This window comes from Astyanax mexicanus, chromosome 25 (assembly GCF_023375975.1).
Source record: "Astyanax mexicanus isolate ESR-SI-001 chromosome 25, AstMex3_surface, whole genome shotgun sequence".
Classification (NCBI taxonomy): Eukaryota; Metazoa; Chordata; class Actinopteri; order Characiformes; family Acestrorhamphidae; genus Astyanax; species Astyanax mexicanus.
Genome location: NC_064432.1, coordinates 9812330 through 9840000, shown reverse-complemented (window position 1 = coordinate 9840000; position 27671 = coordinate 9812330). Strand labels below are relative to the sequence as shown.

Here is a 27671-nt window from a genome sequence, read left to right as displayed (position 1 = left end):
ATCCATCTTCCTCTTGATTATATTCCAGAGCTTTTCAATTCGGTAAAATCCTTTTAACTCATCATTTTAAAGTGGTCTCTTATATAGTCTATTATAGTTATTACAGGTTTTACACAACACAACTGGAACTGATCTTTCTTCTGGAACGATCTGGGTGTGAACAGGCCATAAAAAAAAGTTCCTTGAAAGTCCTTTAATAATAAGGTCTTAAATATTTTTTCAACTCTGTTCAATCTGTTGGTGTGTTTAAAGGAAAATATTCTTTAAATCAATCTCTCCTCGAGAACTTCCACAGAACCCGTGTGACATCAAACGGCCGACGAACATCCTCTTCGTTTTTGAAGTGTATTCATGACATGCAAATTGATTTGAAACTGTAAGGCCCACAGACGGCACTACTTTTTCCGGAGGAAGAATGGTAGAGCCGCATTCCAGGCAAAGGACGACAGAAGTCGGGCCCAGATAAAGCGGGAAGTGGTTTACCTGCCGAGCGCCGGGCGGACGCTCGCTGGAACGCCGCGCAGGCGTGTGCTTTCGCGAATGGAATGAATACATGAATAAATTGGGATGGAAATGTGTGAATGGTGGGAGGCGTGATGAGGGAAACCACAGCGTTGAAGGAAAACGACAAACTAAAGCACAGAATAGGAAATAAAGTTTTACCCTGGTTTTATTATATTTACCATATTTTATAATTTTACCATGTTTACCATAATTTCTTTTTTCATAGTTTCACTGTTTTTTGTAGTTTTACCATGTTAAGATATTTTTACCTTGTTTTTATAGTTTTAACACGTTTACCATATTTTTAACTTTTCAATATTTTTAACGTTTTTGTAGCTTTGTTACGTGTTACGTTTTTTTTTACCATGTTTTTATAGTTTTAACATGATTAGCATATTTTTACCATGTTTTTAGAGTTTTACCCTGTTTACCATATTTTTAAAATGTTTTTTGTAGTTTTACCATGTTTACCATAATTTTACCATATTTTTGTAGTTTTACCTTGTTTACCAAATCTTTTACTTTTTAATAGTTTTATTATGTTTTTTGTAGTTTACCATGTTTTGTACCACGTTTTCTTATAGTTTTAACATGTTTACCATATTTTTACCATGTTTTTATAGTTTTAACATGTTTACCATGTTTTTATAGTTTTAACATGTTTACCATATTTTTACCATGTTTTTATAGTTTTAACATGTTTACCATATTTTTACCATGTTGTTATAGTTTTACCCTGTTTACCATATTTTTAACATGTTTTTTTTTAGTTTTACCCTATTACCATAGTTTTACTATGTTTTTGTACTTTTATCCCGTTTACCATATTTGTAACATGTTTTTTTGTAGTTTTACCGTGTTACGATTATTTTATCACGTTTTTATAGTTTTAACATGTTCACCATATTTTTACCATGTTTTTATAGTTTTACCCTGTTTACAACATTTTTAACATGTTTTTGTAGTTTTACCATGTTTACCATAATTTTACCATGTTTTTATGGTTTTACCTTGTTTACCATAATTTTACCATGTTTCTACGGTTTTACCTCGTTTACCATATTTTGGCATGTTTTTTTGTTTTTAATATATTTACCATTATTTAAAATTATACCATGTTTTCCCTATTTTTACCTTTTTTTAGAGTTTAACCAATTGTTTTTGTAGTTTTATCATGTTTACCATATTTTTACAAAGTTTTTTGTAGTTTTAAAACTATTAATGGGAGATAATGGTGAATTTGCTTGTGTTCTATAAGTCAGGACTCCAGGACTCCAGTTCCAGGATGCGCCTCCAGACCTGCTAATATCAGCTTGCAGATCAGGGATGGGCGACTGTAGTCCCGCAGGACAGGTGTCTAACTTTACTGTGACACACCTCAGACCTGCAGTCATAAAGAGCCTGGTCACATGCTGGAATCAGTTGTGCCTGAGTTCAGGAAACGCTGATCGGCAGAACGTAGGTTCAAAATAAAGCAATAAGCAAATTGAGGTCATGAGCAACCGGGATTTTATGATGGCTGAATGTTTATGGGTCAATGTGAAGCAGATTAGGACTTCGAGTTCTTTCCTGATGTTAATTTAATGATGCACAAGTTCCCCAGCATTCCAGTACCTAAAAACACATTTACCAAGTTCCTGGATGAGTTCTTCTAAAGACATAATGAAGTATGTTGGTATGAAGAGAAACACATTGATTGATTTTCATTTATAAAAAAAATTACTCTCCAGAATACATTTTTACAGGTAAATTACAGGCAATCACAAACAAACAAAATATATATTTTTTTCTGTGCTTCTGTTTATTATTAATTAAATCCAACCAAAGGCGACTTTTTACAACCTAAACATGTTACTCCACATTACATTTACTGTTATTAGAAAAAAATGATGCGTGAAATGTCCGAATTATATACATATATGACAAAAAATGATCAGTTATCACCTAATATTTAAAATATAATAACAACTTAATAATAATAATAATAATAGTAGTATTATTGGCATGTCCATTCTGTTGAATATTTATTTTCTCCACTCTTTTTTTTTTACTTTATTTGTTTATTTATTTTCTTTCAAGTGCAGTAGTATAAAACATATACTTACAAAATAATACAGGTATAATATAGGTATAATGTCTTACTCGACAGTCCATGGATTACAAAACAAAACAAACAAACAAACAAAAAACAAAACCACAGTATGTGTATGCTAACAGAAAACATTTAAAAAAAACTGGACACCATTTTGTCAAAATTGACAGACAAGGAGCTAATAATATAAGAAGAACTTTAAATGTCATTACATGTGCCAAGAAAAAAATCACAAAATTCTATGATAATTAGCTTTGATGCACAAAAGGCATTTGATACTGTAAAATGGGATTTTTTTATATAAAACATTAGCCACCATGGGATTCCATGCAGTGTTTATAGACTGGATAAGGGTGATATATACAAGTCCAAAGTCACGTGTACGGGTAAATGGATGCTGTTCAGACTTTTTCTATCTTGAAAGAGGAGTCCGACAGGGAGACTGTCTTAGTCCTCTCCTTTTTGCTTTAAATATCGAACCTCTTGCTGCATTAATAAGACAGAATGATAGTATCAAAGGTATAAAAGACGAAGGACAAATAGAACACAAGATTTCACTTTATGCAGACGATGTTCTGACATATATTAGTGATCCATTATCTTCTGTCCCCGCATTAACGACAAATTTACAAGAATATGGAGAATATTCAGGCTATCAGATTAACCAATCAAAATCCGTGGCAATGATGTTGGTGGGGCATCGCCCAGCACAATTAGGAAGAAAAATTTGGGTCATATTCATTTGGGGCATACAGATTCAAAATGGATATTTCTGTTCCCTGTACTGTACCCACAACCAAGACAAATCTCCCCATTTTATCCTCAACAACCTTTTCTAAGGAAAAGGAGAATGTTCTATTAATTAAAATTGCTACTCCCCTTTTTTTTCCAAATGAGGCACTATATACTTGGCCTACCCATTCCCTTTTTAATTTCATATGTTCTTCTCTCGATACATGGGTTTCCTGAAGTAAGGCAATTGAGCATTGCATTTTCTTTAACTGACTGTATATCTTTTTCCTTTTGATAGGATGATTTAATCCATGGACATTATAGGTTGTAATTATAAAATGATTCATATCATCATGATAAAGGTGTCTATATTATTTTTTATCTCTATTCTCCACCTGGAGACATTACACCTGTTAAATATTTGTACCACAACATACAACTGCACTTATCTCTTATAATAAAAAAAAAACAAACATAGAACAGTAACTAACTTCCAAATACGCAACTGGTTGAACAAACAACTAAATAACCAGTTTCACTAAAGGACAGAGAGTTGTGACTAAATCTCTCTGGGGTGGCACAAAGTGCTACCGCAACTAGCTTACAGCAAAGTTGCTGTGATTACAGTTGCCTATAAACTAAAGCAAAATAAGACACAAAACTGTCTAGATTCGCTAAAAGAAACCCTTGTTGATTTTTTTTCTTTTGTTTTTCCTTCTTGTATTAACCAACCAAAATGAACTCTTAGTCATACTATCTAAACAGGTGGACCAACAAATCTGATCTATTAACAGATTATCTGTCATTATTCTATTTTCTGCTCATTTTTCACTTTGAGCAAAAACCTTCAAGTCCGCGTTTGTCATTACTGTCCATCCCTTCCCGTCCGCGGGTGACATGGTGAACGCGGAGCCGCGCAGCAGTTCTCGTTGGAGGTTCTCTCGCTCGTCTATCCGTACATGGATTCCCAGCTCCTTCAGAGTAGGTGCTGCATCTGTTAAGGTTGCAAAAGTCCTCACGCCGGATTCCAAGTGGATTTTTAGCTGAGCAGGAAATGGTGATTGGGCTTTCACTTTCTTTTCCTTGAGCTGTTTTATTACTTCCCGAACCTGCTTGCGTTTCTTTTGAATGTCCGTTGTGTATTCCTGATCAAAGAATATCTTCTGCCCATGAAACGTTACCCCTCGCTGTTTCCAAGCTTTCTGAAGGACCGATTCTTTAACTCTGTAGTCAGAGAACCTGACGATGATGGATCTCGGCGGAGCGGTCTCCTGTGGTTTCTTAGTTAGCGAGCGGTGTGCTCTCTCCACGCACAACTCCATATCATCTGGTAATTCGAGCGAAGGTACGCAGCATGTCGGATATGAAACCCTCAGGTACTCCGTATATGCGCAGGTTGTTCCGTCTTGCCCTCGATTCGAGGTCCTCACACTTAGCAGAAAGCTTCGCCTCTCTGTGGAGCAAATATCGGATGGTTCTCTCGTGTCGGAGTGCCCCGTCCTCAATATCACTCACTCTTTGTTCAATGTCCGTTGCCCGTTGTTCCAGTTTTGTTGTACGCTCCAGTACATCTCGGAGTGTGGACTCTACCCTAGAAAGGGTGGATTTTGTGTCTTGAGAGGCTTCGGCGTGTTCCTTTCGTAGGTTGCGTAGCTCTGTTAGCACCGCCGCCATGCTTTCTCCCGTACCTGTATCGTCTGTGTGTGGAGGACCGTCAGTTTGATCGCGTTTATCTCCTTTTTTGGTCAATTTCCCTTTTTTTTCTGGGTCTCTTTTCGTCCCGGACATTGTAAGCTTCTTATTAGGTCTCCTGTTTTGATTATTTTAGAATTTTGTTCTGATTTGGTTAGTTTTTAAGGGTTTCTTTCCCGCAGCTACGAATTCAAGCCGCTGCTCCTGGCATGACGTCACCGGAAGTCCCTTCTCCACTCTTTTTTAAAAGCGGAGATAATTGCTTTAGCTAACTTTAATTAGAAACTCGCTCCCGAGAGAGGGTGCTTTTCATTGCGGTGGTGCAGATTTCGGCGCGCTTTCAAAATAAAAGTTTATTTTAAAACAATCTCTGCTTTTTCTGCGATGTCATTTTTAGGGGGGACAAATCTATCACCTATTTCTGATATCCCCTACCACCCCCCTACCCCCGGTCACTTAGTCATTTTGTACTTTTAAACATTTAATATCTAACAGCCTGTACCTGTTTTACTTAATCTTATTTATTTTTAACTTTTATTTCTTATTTTAGTTCTACTCTTAGTCCTTTAATAAATGTTTGTATTTATTTTATTTTATTTTTTATGTTTAAATAGTTTTGTATTATTGCTTTTTAATTTATTTTGATTAGTCTCTTTTAATATTATTTTTAATATGATTATTATTGTATTTTTTTGTTGTTTATTTTTTTAATTATTTTATTGTACTGTGTAAAAGTTAGTTTTAGCTTTGTCATGTCTGGTGCTGAAAGAATGTCTGAGTCTCCCACATCCAGCTCTATCTGCGATTCCCACAGTAACAACTACAATACCCAGAACGCACCACTCCATGACACAACACACACTCCCGATCACATGACACATCACATGACGCCACCAGGAAGCCCCGAGTACTGATTATCCTCAGTATTTAAGGACCATGCTCACGCTCACACCTCGCCGAGTATCTGTTTGGTAATTCCTACAATACAAAGCGTTTCTCTTGCCCTTGCCTTTTTCCGTGTATGATCTTATTTTTGTTTGCTACCGACTTTGATTTTTGCCTACTCCCTTGTGTTGGATATCCATGTATGACCTGGACTGTTTATAGTACTTTGGATTTTTGCCTACCCTGTGATACTGCCTACCTGTGTATGAACTCTGGACTGTCTTGCGGTTATGGTATGGTTTTTCTACACTGTGTATTATTGGTACTGACCCTGTTTCCGTTGACTACCCCTGTCTGCTCTATAACTTTTAATAAAGTTATTTTATTGTATCTGCACCAGTCTCATTCCTGTCTGGCCCTGACAAGCTTAATTTTAACAGTTTTTTGTTGTATTAATCTTATCTTCTTTTGATCTTAATTTCTTATCAATTTAACAAAGTATTATTATTATATTATCTATTTTTATCTTTTATCTTTTTTCATGTTAATCTCTGTATCTAAATGCTCAACATTGAGGATTGCCCTCAATGTACTTTCGAGTCAAAATAAAGGTGGCTTTATTGATTGATTGAAGTATAATGAATGTAAGCGAAGAACCAGGACAGGTAAACAAGCACTTGAAACAATCTAATTATGAAATTGAAAGGTGTTTTTACACCTATATTGGGTTCTCTGGTGTAAATCAGTTAATATATTTGTAAATGTAAAGCGTTTCCCGTGGTCCTTTAATTGGTTAGAGCTGTCTGTGGCAGACCTACAAAGTAAATACAAAAAGAAGGTCCTGTATTCCAGACTAGCACATATACAGCTCTGAAAAAAAAGAGACCATCTAAAAATGATGAGTTTCTTTGATTTTACCAAATTGAAAACCTCTGGAATATTATCAAGAGGAAGAGCCATCAAACCAATCTGAACTGCTTGGAATTTTATCCAAAAGCAGTGTGTAAGACTGGTGGAGGAGAACATGGTGCCAAAATGCATGAAAACTGTGATTAAAAACAGGGTCTTTTTTGTTATTTCAGCCGTTTCTCATTTTCTGCAAATAAATGCTCTAAATGAGAATATTTTTATTTGGAATTTGGGAGAAATGTTGTCTGTAGTTTATAGAATAAAACAACACTGTTCATTTTATTAAAACATATACCTATAAATAGCAAAATCAGAGAAACTGATTCAGAAACTGAAGTGGTCACTTAATTTGTGACGCTGCTTTAGCACTGAATGTGGAATATGTTTTTTCAATGGAAGGTCAGCGAATCCCAGAGATTAGATAGCAGTAGATAAAAGCTGTAATAATAAATCAGATTAAACTGCACCTGAACAGCCGTTTAGCTAAAAAATGAGAAGTATATATAATTGTTAGTTTAGATCGAGGTTGGATCATGTTATTACCACAAACTAACCGCTTCAGAGTTGTGGATGTTTAGGTCTGCACCCATTATTATAATTATTATTATCTCTGAAGATTTTTTTCAACCACCTTTACCATCTAAGACCAGCTATGACCATCTATAATCATCTACTTTAAGAAGGGAGTTTTGAGCTGGATTTTCCAGCAGGGCTGTGGCTGTTCCTCAAACAGAAACTCATTTGACTTCACTCAGGACGCCCATAGCTCCAAATGAAATTCAGCTGATTTGCATATGGCAGCACGAGTTAATATTGCATTAAGAAATGATATATTCTTCAGCTCTCAGATCTAATAATATCAGTCATTAAGAATCTCTGGTCGAGCCCTGAGGAAGAGAAAAGAAAAAAAAGAGATAATATCTTCATTATATCTCTGCAGATCTTCCAAGACATGATCTGATCAAAAGACAATAGAGACTTCAAATGCTCAAATGCGTTTCCTATAATACATGCACATGTCTCTTCTTGAGTTTTAGTAAAAATCGCAGCAAATTCTCACTAAAACTTAGTATGCTTATATTTGCCACTAAATAACCATTGTTTCCTAAAGACAGCAGTCTCAATGATCCTGTTCACACTTGGCATTTACATGCCTCCTGTAAGAAAGCGGCATGTGCCGCCAACCACCAGCAGAGGGCCTGGACACTGCGGTGGAAGAGCTGGTGGATCTGGGGCAAAAAACTCCAAGTCCCAGAATCCCCAGCGGTAATTAGTTCAGATCAGGCTCAGCTGTGAACACAGCTTAAAAACCCCAGCCAAACCTCAGTTCACCGTCACACCTTTGTAGAGGGGTGACCGGTAACAGTGGGTATTGAAGAAAAGAGATTAGAAAGAAAAGAACTCTTAAAAGAAGCCACAAAGAAAAGAAGAGATCCAAAAAGAAACAAAGGCTCACAAAAAAAAAGAGATCGTAAAAGAAGCCACAAAAAAAAAAAAAAAAAAAAAAAATAATCTTAAAAGAAATAAAGGCTCACAAAAAAAAAAAAAAAAAGAGATCTCAAAAGAAACAAAGGCTCACAAAAAAGAGAGATCTTAAAAGAAGCCACAAAAAGAGAGAGAAAAGATCTCCAGTTTATTTTTGAACTTTTGGTTTTCAAGAAGTCTTTCCTAAGTTTCTTAAAGTTTGATTTCATTTCCTTTGTTTGAGCCATGCCATGTGGCAGCAGATCCTTTGTTTGATTTTCCCGCCCTTTTTCTTCACTGCCACATTTAAGGCCCTCATCCAAAGCCACTGCACACACCCTACGTAGTGCAGTGGTAGCACACCCGTCTGGAGTTCCAAAGGTTGGGAGTTCAAATCCCGGTTCAAGCACTTCATCACAGATACACCAAACCAACTGCACACACTATATATATATCAAATATAATATTACCAATAAATAATAAATAAGCAAAAAAAAATAATTAAATTAACAAATAAAATAACTCTGCATTTGAGTCCACCTCCCCCCACTAAACCGTAACACCTCCTGGGTGATCAGATCTTAAGTGTACAGTACGAAGTACAGGTGTGAACAGGGTTCAGTGTTTCTTGGAATAATTCAAAAGAAAGGGTGATCACAAAGAGCTAAAACTCAAAATTAACCCAAAACCAAAACAAATCCAAACCAATACCAAAACAACCCAAATTAACACCAAACAAATCCAAACCAATCCCAAAATAACCCAAACTAAAACAATTCAAACCAAACCAACACCAAAACAGATCAAACAAAACCTGAATACCAAAACCAAATCCAAAATAACCCAACCAAAATCAATCCAAACTAAACTCAAAATAACCCAAACTAAAACAATTCCCACCAAACCAAACCAACACCAAACCAGATCAAACAAAACCTGAATACCAAAAACAAATCCAAAATAACCCATCCAAAACAATCCAAATTAAACTCAAAATAACCCAAACTAAACCAACACCAAACCAAATCAAACAATACCAAAATAACAAAACCTATCCAAACCCCAAACCAAAAAAACAATTAAAACTAAAAACCAATCCCAACCAAAATCAAATCAAACTAATCCAAAAATAACCCAACCAAAACCAACCCAACACCAAACAAATACCAAAATAACCCAAACTAAACCAACACCAAACCAAATCAAACAATCCCAAAATAACCAAACCTATCCAAACCCCAAACCAAACCAAAAAACAATTAAAAATAAAAAACAATCCCAAGCAAAATCAAATCAAACAAACACAAAATGACCAACCAATCAAAACTGAACCAAAAATAACCCAAACCAATCCAAACTAAACCTAAACTAATCCAAACCAATCGAAAATAAACCTAAAATAATCCAAACCAATACAAACTAAACCCAAAATAACCAAAACCAATCTAAACTAAACCCAAAATAATCCAAACTAAACCCAAAATAATCCAAACCAATCTAAACTGAACCCCAAATAACCCAAAACAAACCTAAATAACCAAAACTAAACACAAATAACCCAAACAAAACTTCAAAAAACCCAAACCAATCCAAACTAAACCCGAAATTACTCAAACCAATCCAAACTAAACCCCAAATACCCCAAAAAAATCCTAAAACAACCCAATCCAATCTAAACTCAAATAACCCAAACAAATGCAAATAAAACATAAAATAACCCAAACCAAACCTAAAATAACCTGAATATATCCAAAATAAACCACTAATAACCTAAGCCAATCCAAACTAAACCCAAAATAACCCCAACTAAACCCAAACCAATCCAAAATAAACCTTAAACAACCTAAGCCAATCCAAACTAAACCCAAAATAAACTATACCAATTCAAACTAAACCTAAAATTACTCAAACCAATCCCAACGTAACCCAAAATTACTCAAACCAATCCAAAATAAACCTCAAACAACTTAAGCCAATCCAAACTAAACCCAAAATTACTCAAACCAATCCAAACTAAACGTACAATAACCCAAACCAATCCAAACTAAACCCAAAATTACTCAAACCAATCCAAACTAAACCTAAAGTAACCCAAAGTAAACACTTCAACTTCATGTAGAGCAAACAATACTCACAGTCCAAATATGACCATTTTCAGTCCTTTTCTCTGTTCTGCTTCCTCCACTCGTCTCTAAATCCCCGCCCTTGTCTAAAGCTGTACGCATCACAGCGCTGTGGGTCTGAGTGGGAAGAGACCAGCTTCCTTGGAGAATCCATTGAAGAAAGCGTGAAGCACTCAACCACTGCTGCGTTATTGTGGAGATGTCTGACTGAATCAGCGGCTCGCCGTGCAAAAGGAGGGTGACCTGTAAAGTCTTATCTCTTCAACTTCAGAATACGGCCGGTGGCAGCTTCCTCGAACCCTCGCTCCACTACGCACCGGTCAAAAGCTCGGAATCATCTATTCCTATAAGATTTCTTTGTTTTTACATTTAAAAAAAGAAAAGCAGAACAACATTATGCAAGAGGCTCTTATACGCTATACCGAGCTCCCCTTTAGCTTTAAACACTCTTGACATTTCCTCAAGCAGCTTCATGAGGAGCCACTTGACTGGATTGCTGTTTACCTAGAAAGCAGCAGTGATGCAGAAGTTCAAGACATCAATTAGTTTAAGCCCTTGTTTATTGATGTGTTTTTATATCCAGTTAAGCTGCTTTACTGAGTGGAGAGCCATGTTTATAGACTGCGGTCAGCTCGGTTTTCCTGTCTCTCAGAAACTACAGCCAAACATGTACATGTGTATTAAGTTATTTTTGTTTACATAAATAGTATTTATCACATTAATATCCAAACTAAACCCAAAATAACCCAAACCAATTCAAACTAAATCCCAAATAACCCAAAGCAATTCAAACTAAACCCAAAATAACCCAAACCAATTCAAACTAAATCCCAAATAACCCAAAGCAATCTAAACTAAACCCGCAATAACCTAAACAAATCCAAACTGAACCCAAAATAACCCAAACCAATCCAAACAAAACCTAGAATAACTCAAACCAATCCAAACTAAACCCAATATAACACTAACCAATCCAAAGCAAACCCAATATAACATTAACCAATGCAAACAAAACATAAAATAACCCAAACCAATCCAAACTAAACCTAACATAACCCAAAGCAATCCAAACTATACCCCAAATAACCCAAACCAATCTAAAAAAACTATACCCAAAATAACCCAAACCAATATAAACCAAACTATATCTACAATAACCCAAATCAATCCAAACTAAACCCAAAACAACCCAAAGCAATCCAAACCAATTCCAAAATACCCCAAATCAACCGAAACTAAACCTAAAACACTCTAAACCAATCCAAATCCAACCCAAAATAAAACAAACCAACTCAAACCAAACCCCCCCCAAAAAACAACCCGAACTCTCCAACTTCATATAGGGTTTAAAAAAATATTTTTTTAATTAAAATCGATCTGTAAAAGTTGGGCATGTGTTGGGTGTGGTGTGCTGGTGTTCCCAATATAGCAATGAACATCTGACTGCTGATGTCTGTCTATGTAACTAAACCCAAACCAATCCAAACTAAACCCAAAATAACCCAAACCATTCCAAACTAGTCCTAAAATAATCGAAACAAATTCAAACTAAACCCAAAACAACCCAAAGCAAACGCTTACAATTTTCAATTAAATTTTATCTGTAAAAGTTGGGTTGGTGCACTGATTTAGGATTCAAGATTCGAGATTCGGTGTTGCCAAGATAGCAATAAACATCTGACTGTTGAGGTCTTTCTAGGTCGTATTTAGTCAGTGGAGCACCTGTGTTTTACTTTGCCAAGATACACCAAGCAATACGCCAGAAATCTACATGAACACACCTCATTTCCAGACCACTACGCCCATCAGAGTAGATCTATTCAGAAGCACTGTTGCTATTTAAACAAGGCAGGCAGAAGATACTGGAAAAATCATAAGCCAATCGCTACCAACCACTTCTTACCTTAAAGTAACAGATGAAAATGAAGCCCAGAGGCACAAGGTACTGCAGCAGCAACATGGTGGTGGTGTAGGTGAGCTTGAACTCGCGGGAAGGCCACTCCTCCACGCACACCACCTTCCCCCGGTAGTGCTCCTGGAAGATGGAGGGCAGCTGGCGCAGGGGCGCGTCGGTCACCACGGAGAACAGCAGGAAGGGCGTGGCCGTCAGCAAGGCCAGGGTCCAGGTGAAGGCGACGCCCAGCCACGCCTGGGACAGACTGGGCCTCCACCCGCGGGGGTGCAGGATGAGCTGGTGGCGCTCGACGGCGATCAGCACCAGCGAGAAGATGGAGACGGAGACGGAGCAGCACTGCACCAGGCTGTTGAGCTTGCACATGATTGCGCCGAACACCCAGTGGTCCATGAAGGTGTAGACGAAGGTGAACGGCAGGCACATGACCGCCATCAGCAGGTCGGACAGGGACAGGTTGGCGATCAGGACGTTGGTGACGTTGTGCAGCTCCCGTTGCCGGGCGATGACCAGGATGAGGGCCAGGTTGCCCACCACGCCCAGGAAGGCCACGGCGCTGTAGGCGATGGCCATGATGACGAAGAGCGGCTGGTTGCCATGGCATTCGTCGGCGTGGACGATGGCCGAGAGGTTGCCGAGGGAACAGTTGGCGGGCGAGGAGCAGTTCAGGATGGCGAGAGGCGGGACAGGAGGTAAGGGAGCGGAGTTTGGCATCTTTGGCATCTACCCTTCTATGTTTTTGAAGCTGCAACTGGATGTCCGGCCTCTGGACAGGGGCGGGGTTAGGGTCAGGTCATTGCAGGGTTGTGTCAGGCCATCGCAGACTCCGCCCCTCTGACAAATCTTCCCATCATGGTCATGGTCAAGACATCCAAAGGGTGTCACCAGGAACTACTTCCTTAAAAAAAAGAATAAAAAAAAAACAGAAATTAGATAACAAAACTAACCTTACCAATTTACACAGCCAATTACCCAACCCACTCATTAGGACTCCCCCAATCACTAGTGATGCCCCAACACACCAGGAGAATGAGGACTAGCACACGCCTCCTCCGATACATGTGAAGTCAGACACCGCCTCTTTTTGAACTGCTGCTGATGGTAGCATTACAGCGTGCTCAGAGGAAAGCGCAGCGACTCGGTTCTGATACATCAGCTCACAGACGCAGCCTTTTGCTGATCGACGTCACCCTTTGGAGTGATGAGGGGAATAAGCGCCATCTACTGTAATCTTTACATCTGAACTAATCATCAAAAATCAATACCATGGTTTTGAAAATCAAAACAATATTGCAAAATAAATATTGTGATGATACAATATTGATATTTTCTTATACCAGAATTTTTAACACTTATGCATGTGGAAATTGGTATGAGAGGAATGGACACAGCAGTGCTGCTGGAGTTTTTAAACACTTCAGTGTTCTGTGCTGCCTCTTTACGTTTTAGGGTAAAACCACCACTCAAAAATATTCAAATCATAAAGATTTTGAGGGCAATATAATCTTGTAATTTATAGTGAATCAGCTGAATATGGACTAAAATTACGAGGCACCTTGTTCCTAAGCAACAGACAGGTGAACGAAACGAATCCAGTGGCATTTACTCAAATAAACCGGTGGTAGTTACGAGCCACATGGCGTTGGCCGAGACATTTTCCTACATGCGTATTGTTAATGAGAGGCTTACGTTGCTAAGCAACATAATGGAGAGAGATTATTCGCTTAAACTGTGAGATGCAATGGCGTTGACCCTTTTGAAAGATAAACATATGGTAAACAAAAGGCTTATTAAGACTTTAGCATTTATTTTCTCTAATTTTATTCCGTTTTCTCCCCAATTTGGAAACTCACTTACTCTACCTAGTTATTAGGATTTCCACTATTGGGGCTCTGAGTGGTCCAGCAGACTAAGGCGCTGCCGCTATGATCCTGTGATCGCTGGTTTGAATCCCAGTCATGCAGCTTGCCATCAGCTGCTGGAGCCCTGAGAGGACACAATTTGTCTTGCTCTCTCTGGGTGGGTACAATAGATGGCGCTCTTTCCCCTCATCACTCTTAGGGTGATGTCGATCAGCACAAGGCTGCGTCTGAGAGCTGATGTATCAGAACTGAGTTGCTGCGCTTTCCTCAGTGCGCTGTGCGCTGTAATGCTACTCAGCAATGCTACATCAGCAGCAGTTCAAAAAGAGGCGGAGTCTGATTTTACATGTATTGGAGGAAGCATGTGGTAGACTTCTCCCTCCTGGTGTGTTGGAGCATCACTAGTGATAGGGGGAGTCCTAATGAGTGGGTTGGGTAATTGGATGTGTAAAAGGATTCCCCCTATCACTAGCACATGCCTCCTATATGTGATACAAGTCAGACTCCGCCTCTTTTACAACTTCTGCTGATAAACTCTGTATTAAACTCTTCTGCCACCACTAGGGGACAGTACAATGGCCTCATAAGAGGACACCGGGCCCTTATAGAGCGAAATTTAGTGTTGTGGTCTAGACAACCCAAAATGTGAAGTCCACACATGTGGACGCCAGGTCCTAGAAAGTAAGGGGAGTTTTTGCCCTGTGGACAGATTCTCCTGATCCTCCTGAGCTGTGGATTTTTGCAGCCCCTCCAAAGGCTGCTCAGTACTCTCCTTGCTCGATCTGTCAGTTTGGGTGGACCATGGCCATGTTCTAGAATTCTTTTTGGCAATTTTGAACGATGGATTGGAATGTGCAGTGGGATTCTCCAAGCTTGATATATATCCGCAGCTTAGGTGCGAGAATCTGTGAAACATGGTGGCGGCAGCATCATGCAGTGGGAATGCTGTTTTGGGAAGCTGGTCAGAGTTGATGGGAAGATCCTGTTGAAGATCCTGGAAGAAAACCTGTTGGAAGCTGTAAAAGACTTGAGACTGGGAAGGAGATGCACCTTCCAGCAAGACAATGACCCTAAACATAAAGCTAGCCTGCATTATCCCGATTCTAAATGGATTTTCGAGCGATTGTGAACGCACTCACTGTGTTGTACTTTTGTACTACAATATCCCAGACTAACGAGACCCCCGTCTAACGAGAAAGCGTGACCGTATCAATTTGTCGTCCAGAACGTTCACTGGCCTTTACAGCGTCCCACTTGATCCCCTCACACTGCGAATCTTCTGATATACACATTTAATAATCTCATTTATGAAGCACAGAACGGCGTGCCACAGGTCACGCAATATTACCTACATTAATAACGTGCTGTCTCTCCGAGCCGGGACAGACTCGCTTAATGCGAATGTGTGTGTGTGTACAAGTGTGTGTGCGCTAGAGGGAGATTAAGCAGTTAATTATGTTACATTCTGATTTGGTATGCTTTTCTATATTAGTTCATTTACAGTGATGTCATCTTTACTCCCAGCGGAACTGACAAGTCAGGGATGCGTCATTTGTGACAGGGAATATAATCGGGTTGTCAAGGTAACAGAAGTGACAGGGACACCTTTTTTTTAAGTCTCTAATTCCATCACTTTTTTCTCTCTCTCTCTCGTGGTCTCTCGCGGGTCTCTCGCTCGTCTCCGGCTGTCTGAGCGACTGTGACTCAGTCCCATTCTAATAATTTCTTCATTTCATGCGCGTAGCCACTCAATCAGGACACGCTGCGGCTGGCAGGATGATTTGCCTTCCTGCAAAAGCGCAAATGACTCGTTATTAGGACAGCGCTGGGGCCACTCGCGGCTCGACAAACGCCAAACGAACACAGCATGCGTATATTTTAGATTAGTGACGTCTAGACGCACAGGTTCTAACACTGTTATAAGCTCTACCTACAGAAGTAGAGCGCTAATTGGAAAGAACCTGTTTAAGGTGTTCTTGTTCTTTGTGAAATACTATATGTCTCTCTGAGTTGTATATATTCATGCTTCATGTGATACATATGTTCCTCAACCTTCATTGTCTGCAGTAGCAAAGAAAAGAAAATACTCAGAAAAACGAGTCAATCAGAAAAAGCACCTGTGTCTACGTCAATCCGTTAATTAGTATTCATGGCCTCGCCCACCTCGGCTCGGGACCTCCCACAGACAGAGCTGAAGCCGGGCTGCAGCAGAGCCGACACTGTCTCTCGTCAGCTAAAGAGCTTAAACAGCTCTGTTTACAGCAGCTAGTTAATGTTAGCTATTTTGTGTAACTAATTGTAGGTTTAAATCGGATCTCCGGTGGATTCTGCATTTTACAGATACCTTAAATACACACTAGGGAATTGGGGTGGGCGATATGGCTCTAAAATAATATCACGATATTTCAGGGTATTTTTGCAATAACGATATACTTGGCGATATAGGAAAACTAAAATATTTCATTCATTTCAGGAATATAGTATAATAGTATAACAGTATAATTATAACGTGGCAAAATAAATAATATAGCATAAAATAATATAATGCAGCAAATAATTTTGCAGAATATTTAGTGCATGCATATAAACTGCAAACTAAAACAATTATACAATAAATACACCTAAAGCTTTACAGTAAATAATAGACTACTTTTAAGACAGAACAGCCCTATTATCACAATATGGATTTTTAATATTATGATATTTCTGTGTCACAATATATTGTATACGATATAATATTGCCCACCCCTACTAGGGAAGCACGGTTTGACAAGGCAGCTTAACTCGACAGAACACCGGTCAAAGCGGGCGCCGTTCATAGAACGGTGTAGAAACCTTTGACTGGGATTCCAGTGACACAGCTCATATAGGACACTTTGTCGTTCTATTTAATAACAGACTGTAGTCCTGTATCTATGTGTTTCTCTGAATATTTTATTATTATCCTCATTTTACCTTGTTATTCAATGCTCAGGACCTCACAGGACCTAGGTAAAATATTTAAGTGGAGGGTCCTTTATTCTCAGTACTGCAGCATTTATAACATTTTTGTCATACTTACATTTTTCAGATTAGCAAGCCAACTTTAATATCAGAATATAAACTGAGTAAAATAAAATCACTTTTTAAATGATAATTTAATTTAAAGGAAAAAACAATCCAAATCAATCTAGCTCTGAGTGAAAAAGTGTTTGCCCCCATACATTAACTGTGATTAATTACACTTTTTGTAAAGCTGAGCTCAATTTTACTACTAACCACAACCAGAGCTGATTACTGCCAGACCTGTAGAATCAAGAAATCACTTAAATAGAACCTGTCTGACCACATGAAGCAGATAAAAAGCTCTCAAAAAGCAAAACATTATACCCCAATCTGAAGAAACTAAAAAACAGTCAAAGAAAAGTTAAAAAATAATTTCTAAATCTTTGGGACTCCAGAGAACCACAGTGATTCACTATTATTCACTAATGGAGAAAACACATAACACTGGTGAACCTTCCCAGGAGTGACCGGCCGACCAAAATTACTCCACAAGGGCATAAACAACTCATCCAGGAGGTCCCAAAAGAACCCAGAACAACATTTAAAGAAGTGCAGGTCTCACTCGCCTCAGTTAAGATCAGTGTTAATGATTCAATAATAAGAAAGAGACTGTGCGAAAATGGTCTCTATGGGAGGATTCCAAAATAAAAAAAAACACTGCTGACTAAAAACAACACAACCACCTCTCTCACATTTACCAACAAACATCTTGATGATCCCCAGAACTTTGGGTAAATATTCTTTGCACTGACGAGACAAAAGTGGAACTTTTCGGAAGGTGTGTGTCCCGTTAGATCTGGTGTAAAACTACTAACTACTAACTTGCTGTAATTGAGGGAAGCAGGAATTCTGCTGTTTATCAGAAAATCCTGAAGGAGAATATCCGGCCATCTGTTCATGACCTCAAGCTCAGGCATACTTGGGTTCTGCAGCAGGACAATGATCCAAAACACACAAACAAGTTCACCTCTGAATAATTGAATAAAAAAAAAACTAAATGGTGGGATACGGGAGAAGATTTTGTGGTTAGATGAAACCCAAATCGAATTTTTTGGCCACAATCCAAAACAACACAAGCTCACACAAGCAACACAGCTCATCACCCTAAACACACGTCCCCACTGTCAAACATGGTGGTGGCAGCATCGTGGTTTGGGATTGCTTTTCTTCTTCAGCAGGGACAGATTTGGAAACAGATGGATGGAGCCAAATACAGCACCATTCTGGAAGAAAACCTGTTGGAGTCTGCAAAAGACCTGAGACTGGGACGGAGATTCACCTTCCAACAAGACGATGATCCAAAACATAAAGCAAAATCTACAGTGGAACGGTTCACAAATAAACGTATCCAGGTGTTCGAATGGCAAAAGTCAAAGTCAGACCTAAATCCAATGGAGAATCTGTGGAAAGAGCTGAAAACTGCAGTTCACAAACCGATACTCTAGTAGTTTTAGTAAGAACGGGTAAAAATGTCAGTCTCTTGATGTGCAAAACTATAGAGACAAACCCCAAGCGACTTGCAGCTAGACAGCAAAAGGTGGTGCTATAAAGTAATAATTAATGCAAGAGGGCCGAATAATATCACACGCCCCACTTTTCAGTTTAAAATATCCAATAAATTTCATTTCACTTTACGATTGTGTCCCACTTGTTGTCAATATAAAATACAATTTTATACCTTTATGTTTGAAGCCTGAAATGTGGCAAAAGGTTGAAAAGTTCAAGGGGGCCAAAAACTTTCGCAAGGCACTGTAAATCAATCTATCAAATGCATCCAAATGAGAAAAGATTAGAAAGGATCTCAACAGTCATCCTACTAGAGGGACGATGTTGCTACAGCATTGATACAGCATTCCCAGCATGCACCTCACCTCAAACCAGTTCCCAGTTCCTAATTAGTGCACTCAGAGCCCTAAAGCACTGGAGCAACCAAAGCACTTTTTTTTTTTGCCAATTCCACCTTAAATTAGAAACCTGAACGAAGTCCAATCGGACGTTAAACATATTAACACCAGCTGTTTCCTCGGGGAAGCACTTTATCAAAGCAAAAAATATGAAAAATATTATATAAATATATAAATATATATATATATATATATATATAATGGACTGCCAGCCTGCCTCACTTTGGCCTGGCTCCCTCACTCACTTACTCACTCGTTCGTTCGCTCGCTTGCTTTCCACACCCTATTCCCTCGACACTAGTGTTCTACAAAGTGACCTTAAAGGCGGAGGGCTATTAAGGGAATAAGAGGGTGTTTGAGGCGGGCCTGGTAAATGTCATGTTCGAGTGAGTCTTGTGGAATAATGAATTGATTTTATTCATTTTTTTATTTCTTTATTTTTTGTGCACGCCCACATTCAACAACTTAGAAAAAAGAAGAAGCATTCCAGCAGCTGTGTGTCTCTAATCTACAGTGGCTTGCAAAAGTATTCATAACCCTTGAAATGTATTTTATTGAGATTTTAAGTGATAGATCAACACAACGTAGCACTTCATTGTGAAATGGAACAAAAATTATACATGTTTTTCAATATTTTAATTAAATAAAAATCTCACAAGTGCGTGAACAGCAGTTTTAATGTCTCTCCACAGGAGCTCAATGGGTTTTAGGTCTTTAGAACTTGCTTGGGTCATTCTAACACATTCTTTCCACTGTAGCTCTGGCTGTATGTTTAGGGTCATTGTCTTGCCGGAAGGTCCCAAGTCCTTTGAACCCTTCAACAGGTGTTCGTCCAGGATTGTCCTGAAGTTATCTCCATAGGTCTTCCTATCAACTCTGACCAGCTTCCCTGTCCTTGCCCACAGCTTGTTGCCTCCACCACCATGTTTCACAGTAGGGGATGGTGTGTTCAGGGTGATGAGCAATGTTACTTTTCCGCCACACATAGCACATTTAACTGGTATCATCTGATTACAATTCTTCCACCTGAGCTGTGGATTTCTGCAGCTCCTCCATAGTGACCATGGGCCTCTTTGCTGCTTCTCTGACCAGTGCTCAAGGAATCCAAGGGGTATAAATACGTTTACAAGCCACTAAGACTCACACTAGCTTGTCTCAATATCTTCTTGCTCCTTGTTTCTCTTTAAAAGGATGTAACTACACTGTTATTGTGTTATGATCCAATGTCAGAGACAACATACCATTCAAAAAACTGTCATTGCGAAGGGGCTATCTTTCACTTATACAGTGTTATCTCTGCAGCTCTTCAGACAAACACAATTGTGCAAGACAGTCATAAAGCAGACGGGCAGACGGCACTGACTGACAGGTTGTTTTAAAGTTTTATTAGTAATAGACGAAGGAAAACGCAGGCAGTGTTTGCTGTATTTTATTAGGCATCTACCGAAAGCCATTTAGCATCTGGTGCATTTTATAGCCAATGATGCTTAACTCCACTGTTTGTTTTTTTAAGAGACACATTTTCTTATTTATTATTAATTATACGGGTCATATCGAGATACGCGCCAAGTCAACAGCTGTTTGTGTGTGTTTTTCTGTGTGTAGGTGTGTGCGTATTACGGAATTAACCAGACGGAGGCCCCAATTAACAAAGCTCAATCCAATTTTCCGCAGGATGCACCGCTTGATTCTAAGACCGGGTTTAATTGGGTTGTAAAAAAATAAAATAAAATAAAAAAATAAAAAACCTGGTTTATTTTCCAGTCAGTGAGTCAGTCTGTTTTTGATGTATACTGTATCAGATGAATACGGGATTAGAGAATAACAAGCGCCGCCAAAAATAGTTTGTTTGTTGTGTCGCAAACAAGGAAAAATGTGGTGTCGCAACCTGCCTCCTCCCTCTGCTCTCACTCTCATTCTTTATTTCTCCTCTTATTTCTTTACCAATTTTTTTTCAATACCTCTTTTCCATTTTGTTATCTTCTTCTCTTTCCTTTTTTCTTTCTACTTTATTTCTGTTTCTCACTCTGCTTTTTTTCTCTTCTCTCTCTCCTCTCCTGATTTTATCTTGTGTCTAATCATGGTAATTATGTTATCAACTTATTGTGCAATATATGGCCATGTGAAAAAAAATAGGACACCCCTTAAACATACTGTCTGACTCACGATTTATATGTTCAAAGAACAGTGATCAAGAAGTTCTGGACTGCATCCCAGTTGTGCAGTTAATACAGTAAAGTATTGGCATTCAAATCCCAAGTCAATAGAGGCAAATCTCAAGTCAATAGAGGCAAGTCCAGAGTCAATAGAGGCAAGTCCAGAGTCAATAGAGGCAAGTCCCAAGTCAATAAAGGCAAGTCCCAAGTCAATACAGGAATGTCTTAGGTCAATAGAGGCAAGTCCCAAGTCAATACAGTCAAGTCCCAAGTCTACAGAGGCAAGTCCCAAGTCAATAGAGGCAAGTCCCAAGTCAAAAGAGGCAAGTTCTAAGTTAATTGAGGCAAGTCCCAAGTCAATACAGTCAAGTCACAGGTCAATAGAGGCAAGTCCTAAGTCAATACAGTCAAGTCACAGGTCAATAGAGGCAAGTCCTAAGTCAATACAGGCAAGTTCCAAGTCAATACAGGCAAGTCCCAAGTCTACAGAGGCAAGTCCCAAGTCTACAGAGGCAAGTCCCAAGTCAATAGAGGCAAGTCACAGATCAATAGGGTCAAGTCACAGATCAATACAGGCAAGTTCCAAGTCAATACAGGCAAGTCCAAAGTCAATAGAGGCAAGTCCCAAGTCAATACAGTCAAGTCCCAAGTCTACAGAGGCAAGTCCCAAGTCAATAGAGGCAAGTCCAAAGTCAGGAATACAGGAAGGTCTTAGGTCAATAGAGGTAAGTCCCAAGTCAATACAGGCAAGTCCCAAGTCAATAGAGGCAAGACCCAAGTCAATAGAGGCAAGACCCAAGTCAATAGAGGCAAGTCCCAAGTCAATACAGGAAGGTCTTAGGTCAATAGAGGCAAGTCCCAAGTCAATACAAACAAGTCACAGGTCAATAGAGGCAAGTCCCAAGTCAATAGAGGCAAGTCCCAAGTCAATAGAGGCAAGTCCCAAGTCAATAGAGGCAAGTCCAAAGTCAATAGAGGCAAGTCAATACAGGAAGGTCTTAGGTCAATAGAGGTAAGTCCCAAGTCAATACAGGCAAGTCCCAAGTCATTAGAGGCAAGTCCCAAGTCAATACAGTCAAGACCCAAATCAATAGAGGCAAGACCAAAGTCAATAGAGGCAAGTCTCAAGTCAGCACAGTTTAGCTCCCATGAAAATCATATGAGGATCACTGGTTCAAATCCCGGGTCATGCTGATTTACCATCAGCAGCCAGAATCAGAAAGAGCACCACTGGACAATTTCCAGGAATTTGATGATTGTGAGACAAAAACACCAGGCAAAAACACATAATATTTTGGATATTTAACCAATAATACACGAGAGGGAGTGCTATGACATGTAATATCAGCCTTGTGCCACGGCCTCGTGTCTACGACCGCAGCACAGCAGTGCCAACATTACAGGTTATAGCACGAACCTCGAGTGTATTATTGCGATTATACCACAGTTCCATTATCGCTGTTTATTGAAAGATTTTGAGTTAAAGAGGAGGAGAAAATACGATCTGTTTGGTTATAAAAACTCAGCGAGTTAAAATAGTTCCATTGCTGCTCTGTTTGTAGCTGCGCTGTTTGGTTTGTAAGCGCTGCATTATTGCTAGGTTACCTGTATGTGGGGGAGTAATACATGGAGATCTTCGGTTACAGTGCATTACCGTCTGATAATGGCACTCATGGTATATGGTATATCACAGCATTTTTACTTTTTTATTAGATTTTATCTTTTGTTTTTTTGCATGACTGGGCTTTTTATAGCTATGTGACTTACTGTACTGTTAGTAGCACATATAATATAAAAACTAAGGCTTTAAATTAAGGCTTTGATTACCATCGGGTTTACTTTGTCCCACAAAAATACACAATATATGAAGAAATCGGACGTCATTAGCAGAAAAACAGCTGAAGAATTTAAACAATAGACCTTAAAAAGAGATACGCCAACCATTTTAACACTGCTTCCTTTTTTAAACTAAACAATTTCTCAAATATTCTATTGCACAAGTTAGACACAAGTTTAATATCAAATAATATTACTATCAAGAGTGAATAATTAGTGTGATTGCAGTAATGCAATCACAGTATTGTTCTTCTTAAGTCTTATTCTTATTATTATTATTAGTGTGATTGCAGTAATGCAATCACAGTATTGTTCTTCTTAAGTCTTATTCTTATTATTATTATTATTATTATTATTATTAGTGTGATTGCAGTAATGCAATCACAGTATTGATCTTCTTAAGTCTGTTTCTTATTATTATTCCACCTGTTTTTTGTCCGGTTAACTAGTGCCGCAGTTTTCGAAATATCGACTTCGTTCAAAAGAGAAAACGTGCGTCCATATCGGGAATGGTGGGCTTGTATACAGCTTTCCGATCGGACTTACGTTTTTCGTAAAAACTTCGTAAGTACGCGTTTTTTTGCCCATTGAAAATGAATGGGCAGAACTTTGCACGCCCGTGGACGTCGCAATTTTTGAAATACGAAGATGAAACCAATTGAGGACCTGTAGAACTTATTGAGCTCTTTCCGAAAATATGCGTTACGAAAAGTTACGACGTACGGATTTCGTACGAATGTCGTACGAAGTGGCCCCATAGGAATGAATGGGGCCAATCGGAGGACGGCAGCTAGATCGAAGGACAGGTAGCTAGAACTCCAGTACTGTGAGTGTATGGAGCAGCTATGGGATAAATCAGCGTTAGGTCAAAAGTTTGGACACCCCGGCCCCACAGTACTGTGTGTAATGGAGCCACGGGTCAAAAGTTTGGACACCCCGGCCCCCCAGTACTGTGTGTAATGGAGCCATGGGTCAAAAGTTTGGACACCCCCGAACGGCCAGAGCAACCTAGCGTGCATAGCTGATTGATGTATTTGCACGTTGCGTAGCAACGCCTAGCAACACCTTAGCAACCACCTAGCAACCACCTAGCAACACCTTAGCAACCACCCCGGATACCATAGCAACACCTTAGCAACCGCCTAGCAACACCCTAGCAACCACCTAGCAACACCTTAGCAACCACCACGGATACCATAGCAACACCTTAGCAACCGCTTAGCAACACCCTAGCAACCACCTAGCAACCACCTAGCAACACCTTAGCAACCACCCCGGATACCATAGCAACACCTTAGCAACCGCCTAGCAACACCCTAGCAACCACCTAGCAACCACCTAGCAACACCTTAGCAACCACCCAAGATACCATAGCAACACCTTAGCAACCGCCTAGCAACACCCTAGCAACCACCTAGCAACACCTTAGCAACCACCCCGGATACCATAGCAACACCTTAGCAACCGCCTAGCAACACCTTAGCAACCACCTAGCAACCACCTAGCAACACCTTAGCAACCACCCCAAATACCATAGCAACACCTTAGCAACCGCCTAGCAACACCTTAGCAACCGCCTAGCAACACCTTAGCATCCACCTAGCAACCATCTAGCAACACCTTAGCAACCACCCTGGATACCATAGCAACACCTTAGCAACAGCCTAGCAACACCCTAGCAACCACCTAGCAACCATCTAGCAACACCTTAGCAACCACCCCGGATACCATAGCAACACCTTAGCAACCGCCTAGCAACACCCTAGCAACCACCTAGCAACCACCTAGCAACACCTTAGCAACCACCCCGGATACCATAGCAACACCTTAGCAACCGCCTAGCAACACCCTAGCAACCACCTAGCAACCACCTAGCAACACCTTAGCAACCACCCAAGATACCATAGCAACACCTTAGCAACCGCCTAGCAACACCCTAGCAACCACCTAGCAACCACCTAGCAACACCTTAGCAACCACCCCGGATACCATAGCAACACCTTAGCAACCGCCTAGCAACACCTTAGCAACCACCTAGCAACCACCTAGCAACACCTTAGCAACCACCCCAAATACCATAGCAACACCTTAGCAACCGCCTAGCAACACCTTAGCAACCGCCTAGCAACACCTTAGCAACCACCTAGTAACCACCTAGCAACACCTTAGCAACCACCCCATATACCATAGCAACAACTTAGCAACCGCCTAGCAACACCTTAGCAACCACCTTGCAACCACCTAGCAACACCTTAGCAACCACCCCGGATACCATAGCAACACCTTAGCAACACCTTAGCAGATACCAGCCAGCACTGCAATCACACTCGCAGTTTCTGTAGGAACTGCAATCTAGTTATTATTATTATTATTATTCCACCTGTTTTTTGTCCGGTTAACTAGTGCCGCAGTTTTCGAAATATCGACTTCGTTCAAAAGAGAAAACGTGCGTCCATATCGGGAATGGTGGGCTTGTATACAGCTTTCCGATCGGACTTACGTTTTTCGTAAAAACTTCGTAAGTACGCGTTTTTTTGACCATTGAAAATGAATGGGCAGAACTTTGCACGCCCGTGGACGTCGCAATTTTTGAGATACGAAGATGAAACCAATTGAGGACCTGTAGAACTTATTGAGCTCTTTCCGAAAATATGCGTTACGAAAAGTTACGACGTACGGATTTCGTACGAATGTCGTACGAAGTGGCCCCATTGGAATGAATGGGGCCAATCGGAGGACGGCAGCTAGATCGAAGGACAGGTAGCTAGAACTCCAGTACTGTGAGTGTATGGAGCAGCTATGGGATAAATCAGCGTTAGGTCAAAAGTTTGGACACCCCGGCCCCCCAGTACTGTGTGTAATGGAGCCACGGGTCAAAAGTTTGGACACCCCGGCCCCCCAGTACTGTGTGTAATGGAGCCACGGGTCAAAAGTTTGGACACCCCCGAACGGCCAGAGCAACCTACCGTGCATAGCTGATTGATGTATTTGCACGTTGCGTAGCAACGTGCAAACACCATTTAATCTAATTTATGCATATACATCACCTAGCAACCACCTAGAAACACCATAGCAACCACCCCGGATACCATAGCAACACCTTAGCAACCGCCTAGCAACACCCTAGCAACCACCTAGCAACCACCTAGCAACACCTTAGCAACCACCCTGGATACCATAGCAACACCTTAGCAACCGCCTAGCAACACCATAGCAAGCACCTAGCAACCATCTAGCAACACCTTAGCAACCACCCCGGATACCATAGCAACACCTTAGCAACCGGCTAGCAACACCTTAGCAACCACCTAGCAACCACCCAGCAACACCTTAGCAACCACCCCGGATACCATAGCAACACCTTAGCAACCGCCTAGCAACACCCTAGCAACCACCTAGCAACCACCTAGCAACACCTTAGCAACCACCCCGGATACCATAGCAACACCTTAGCAACCGCCTAGCAACACCCTAGCAACCACCTAGCAACACCTTAGCAACCACCCCGGATACCATAGCAACACCTTAGCAACCGCCTAGCAACACCCTAGCAACCACCTAGCAACACCTTAGCAACCACCCCGGATACCATAGCAACACCTTAGCAACCGCCTAGCAACACCCTAGCAACCACCTAGCAACCACCTAGCAACACCTTAGCAACCACCCCGGATACCATAGCAACACCTTAGCAACCGCCTAGCAACACCCTAGCAACCACCTAGCAACACCTTAGCAACCACCCCGGATACCATAGCAACACCTTAGCAACCGCCTAGCAACACCCTAGCAACCACCTAGCAACCACCTAGCAACACCTTAGCAACCACCCCGGATACCATAGCAACACCTTAGCAACCGCCTAGCAACACCCTAGCAACCACCTAGCAACACCTTAGCAACCACCCCGGATACCATAGCAACACCTTAGCAACCGCCTAGCAACATCCTAGCAACCACCTAGCAACCACCTAGCAACACCTTAGCAACCACCCTGGATACCATAGCAACACCTTAGCAACCGCCTAGCAACACCTTAGCAACCACCTAGCAACCACCTAGCAACACCTTAGCAACCACCCCGGATACCATAGCAACACCTTAGCAACCGCCTAGCAACACCTTAGCAACCACCTAGCAACCACCTAGCAACACCTTAGCAACCACCCCAGATACCATAGCAACACCTTAGCAACCACCTAGCAACACCCTAGCAACCACCTAGCAACCACCTAGCAACACCTTAGCAACCACCCCGGATACCATAGCAACACCTTAGCAACACCCTAGCAACCACCTAGCAACCACCTAGCAACACCTTAGCAACCACCCCGGATACCATAGCAACACCTTAGCAACCGCCTAGCAACACCTTAGCAACCACCTAGCAACCACCTAGCAACACCCTAGCAACCACCCCGGATACCATAGCAACACCTTAGCAACCGCCTAGCAACACCTTAGCAACCACCTAGCAACCACCTAGCAACACCTTAGCAACCACCCCGGATACCATAGCAACACCTTAGCAACCGCCTAGCAACACCTTAGCAAC

At 40.5% G+C, this 27671-nt stretch overlaps 1 protein-coding gene across 1 annotated transcript in view; it reads right to left on the bottom strand.

Moving 5' to 3' along the window:
• npy1r (neuropeptide Y receptor Y1) overlaps nucleotides 1-27671 on the bottom strand; it is a 78462-nt gene that overhangs the window by 26962 nt on the left and 23829 nt on the right. The window contains exon 2 of the mRNA XM_022663124.2: nucleotides 12305-13211. Within this exon, the coding sequence (XP_022518845.2) occupies nucleotides 12305-13036 (732 nt within the window). The 5' untranslated portion in view covers nucleotides 13037-13211. The remainder of the gene's footprint in view (nucleotides 1-12304; nucleotides 13212-27671) is intronic.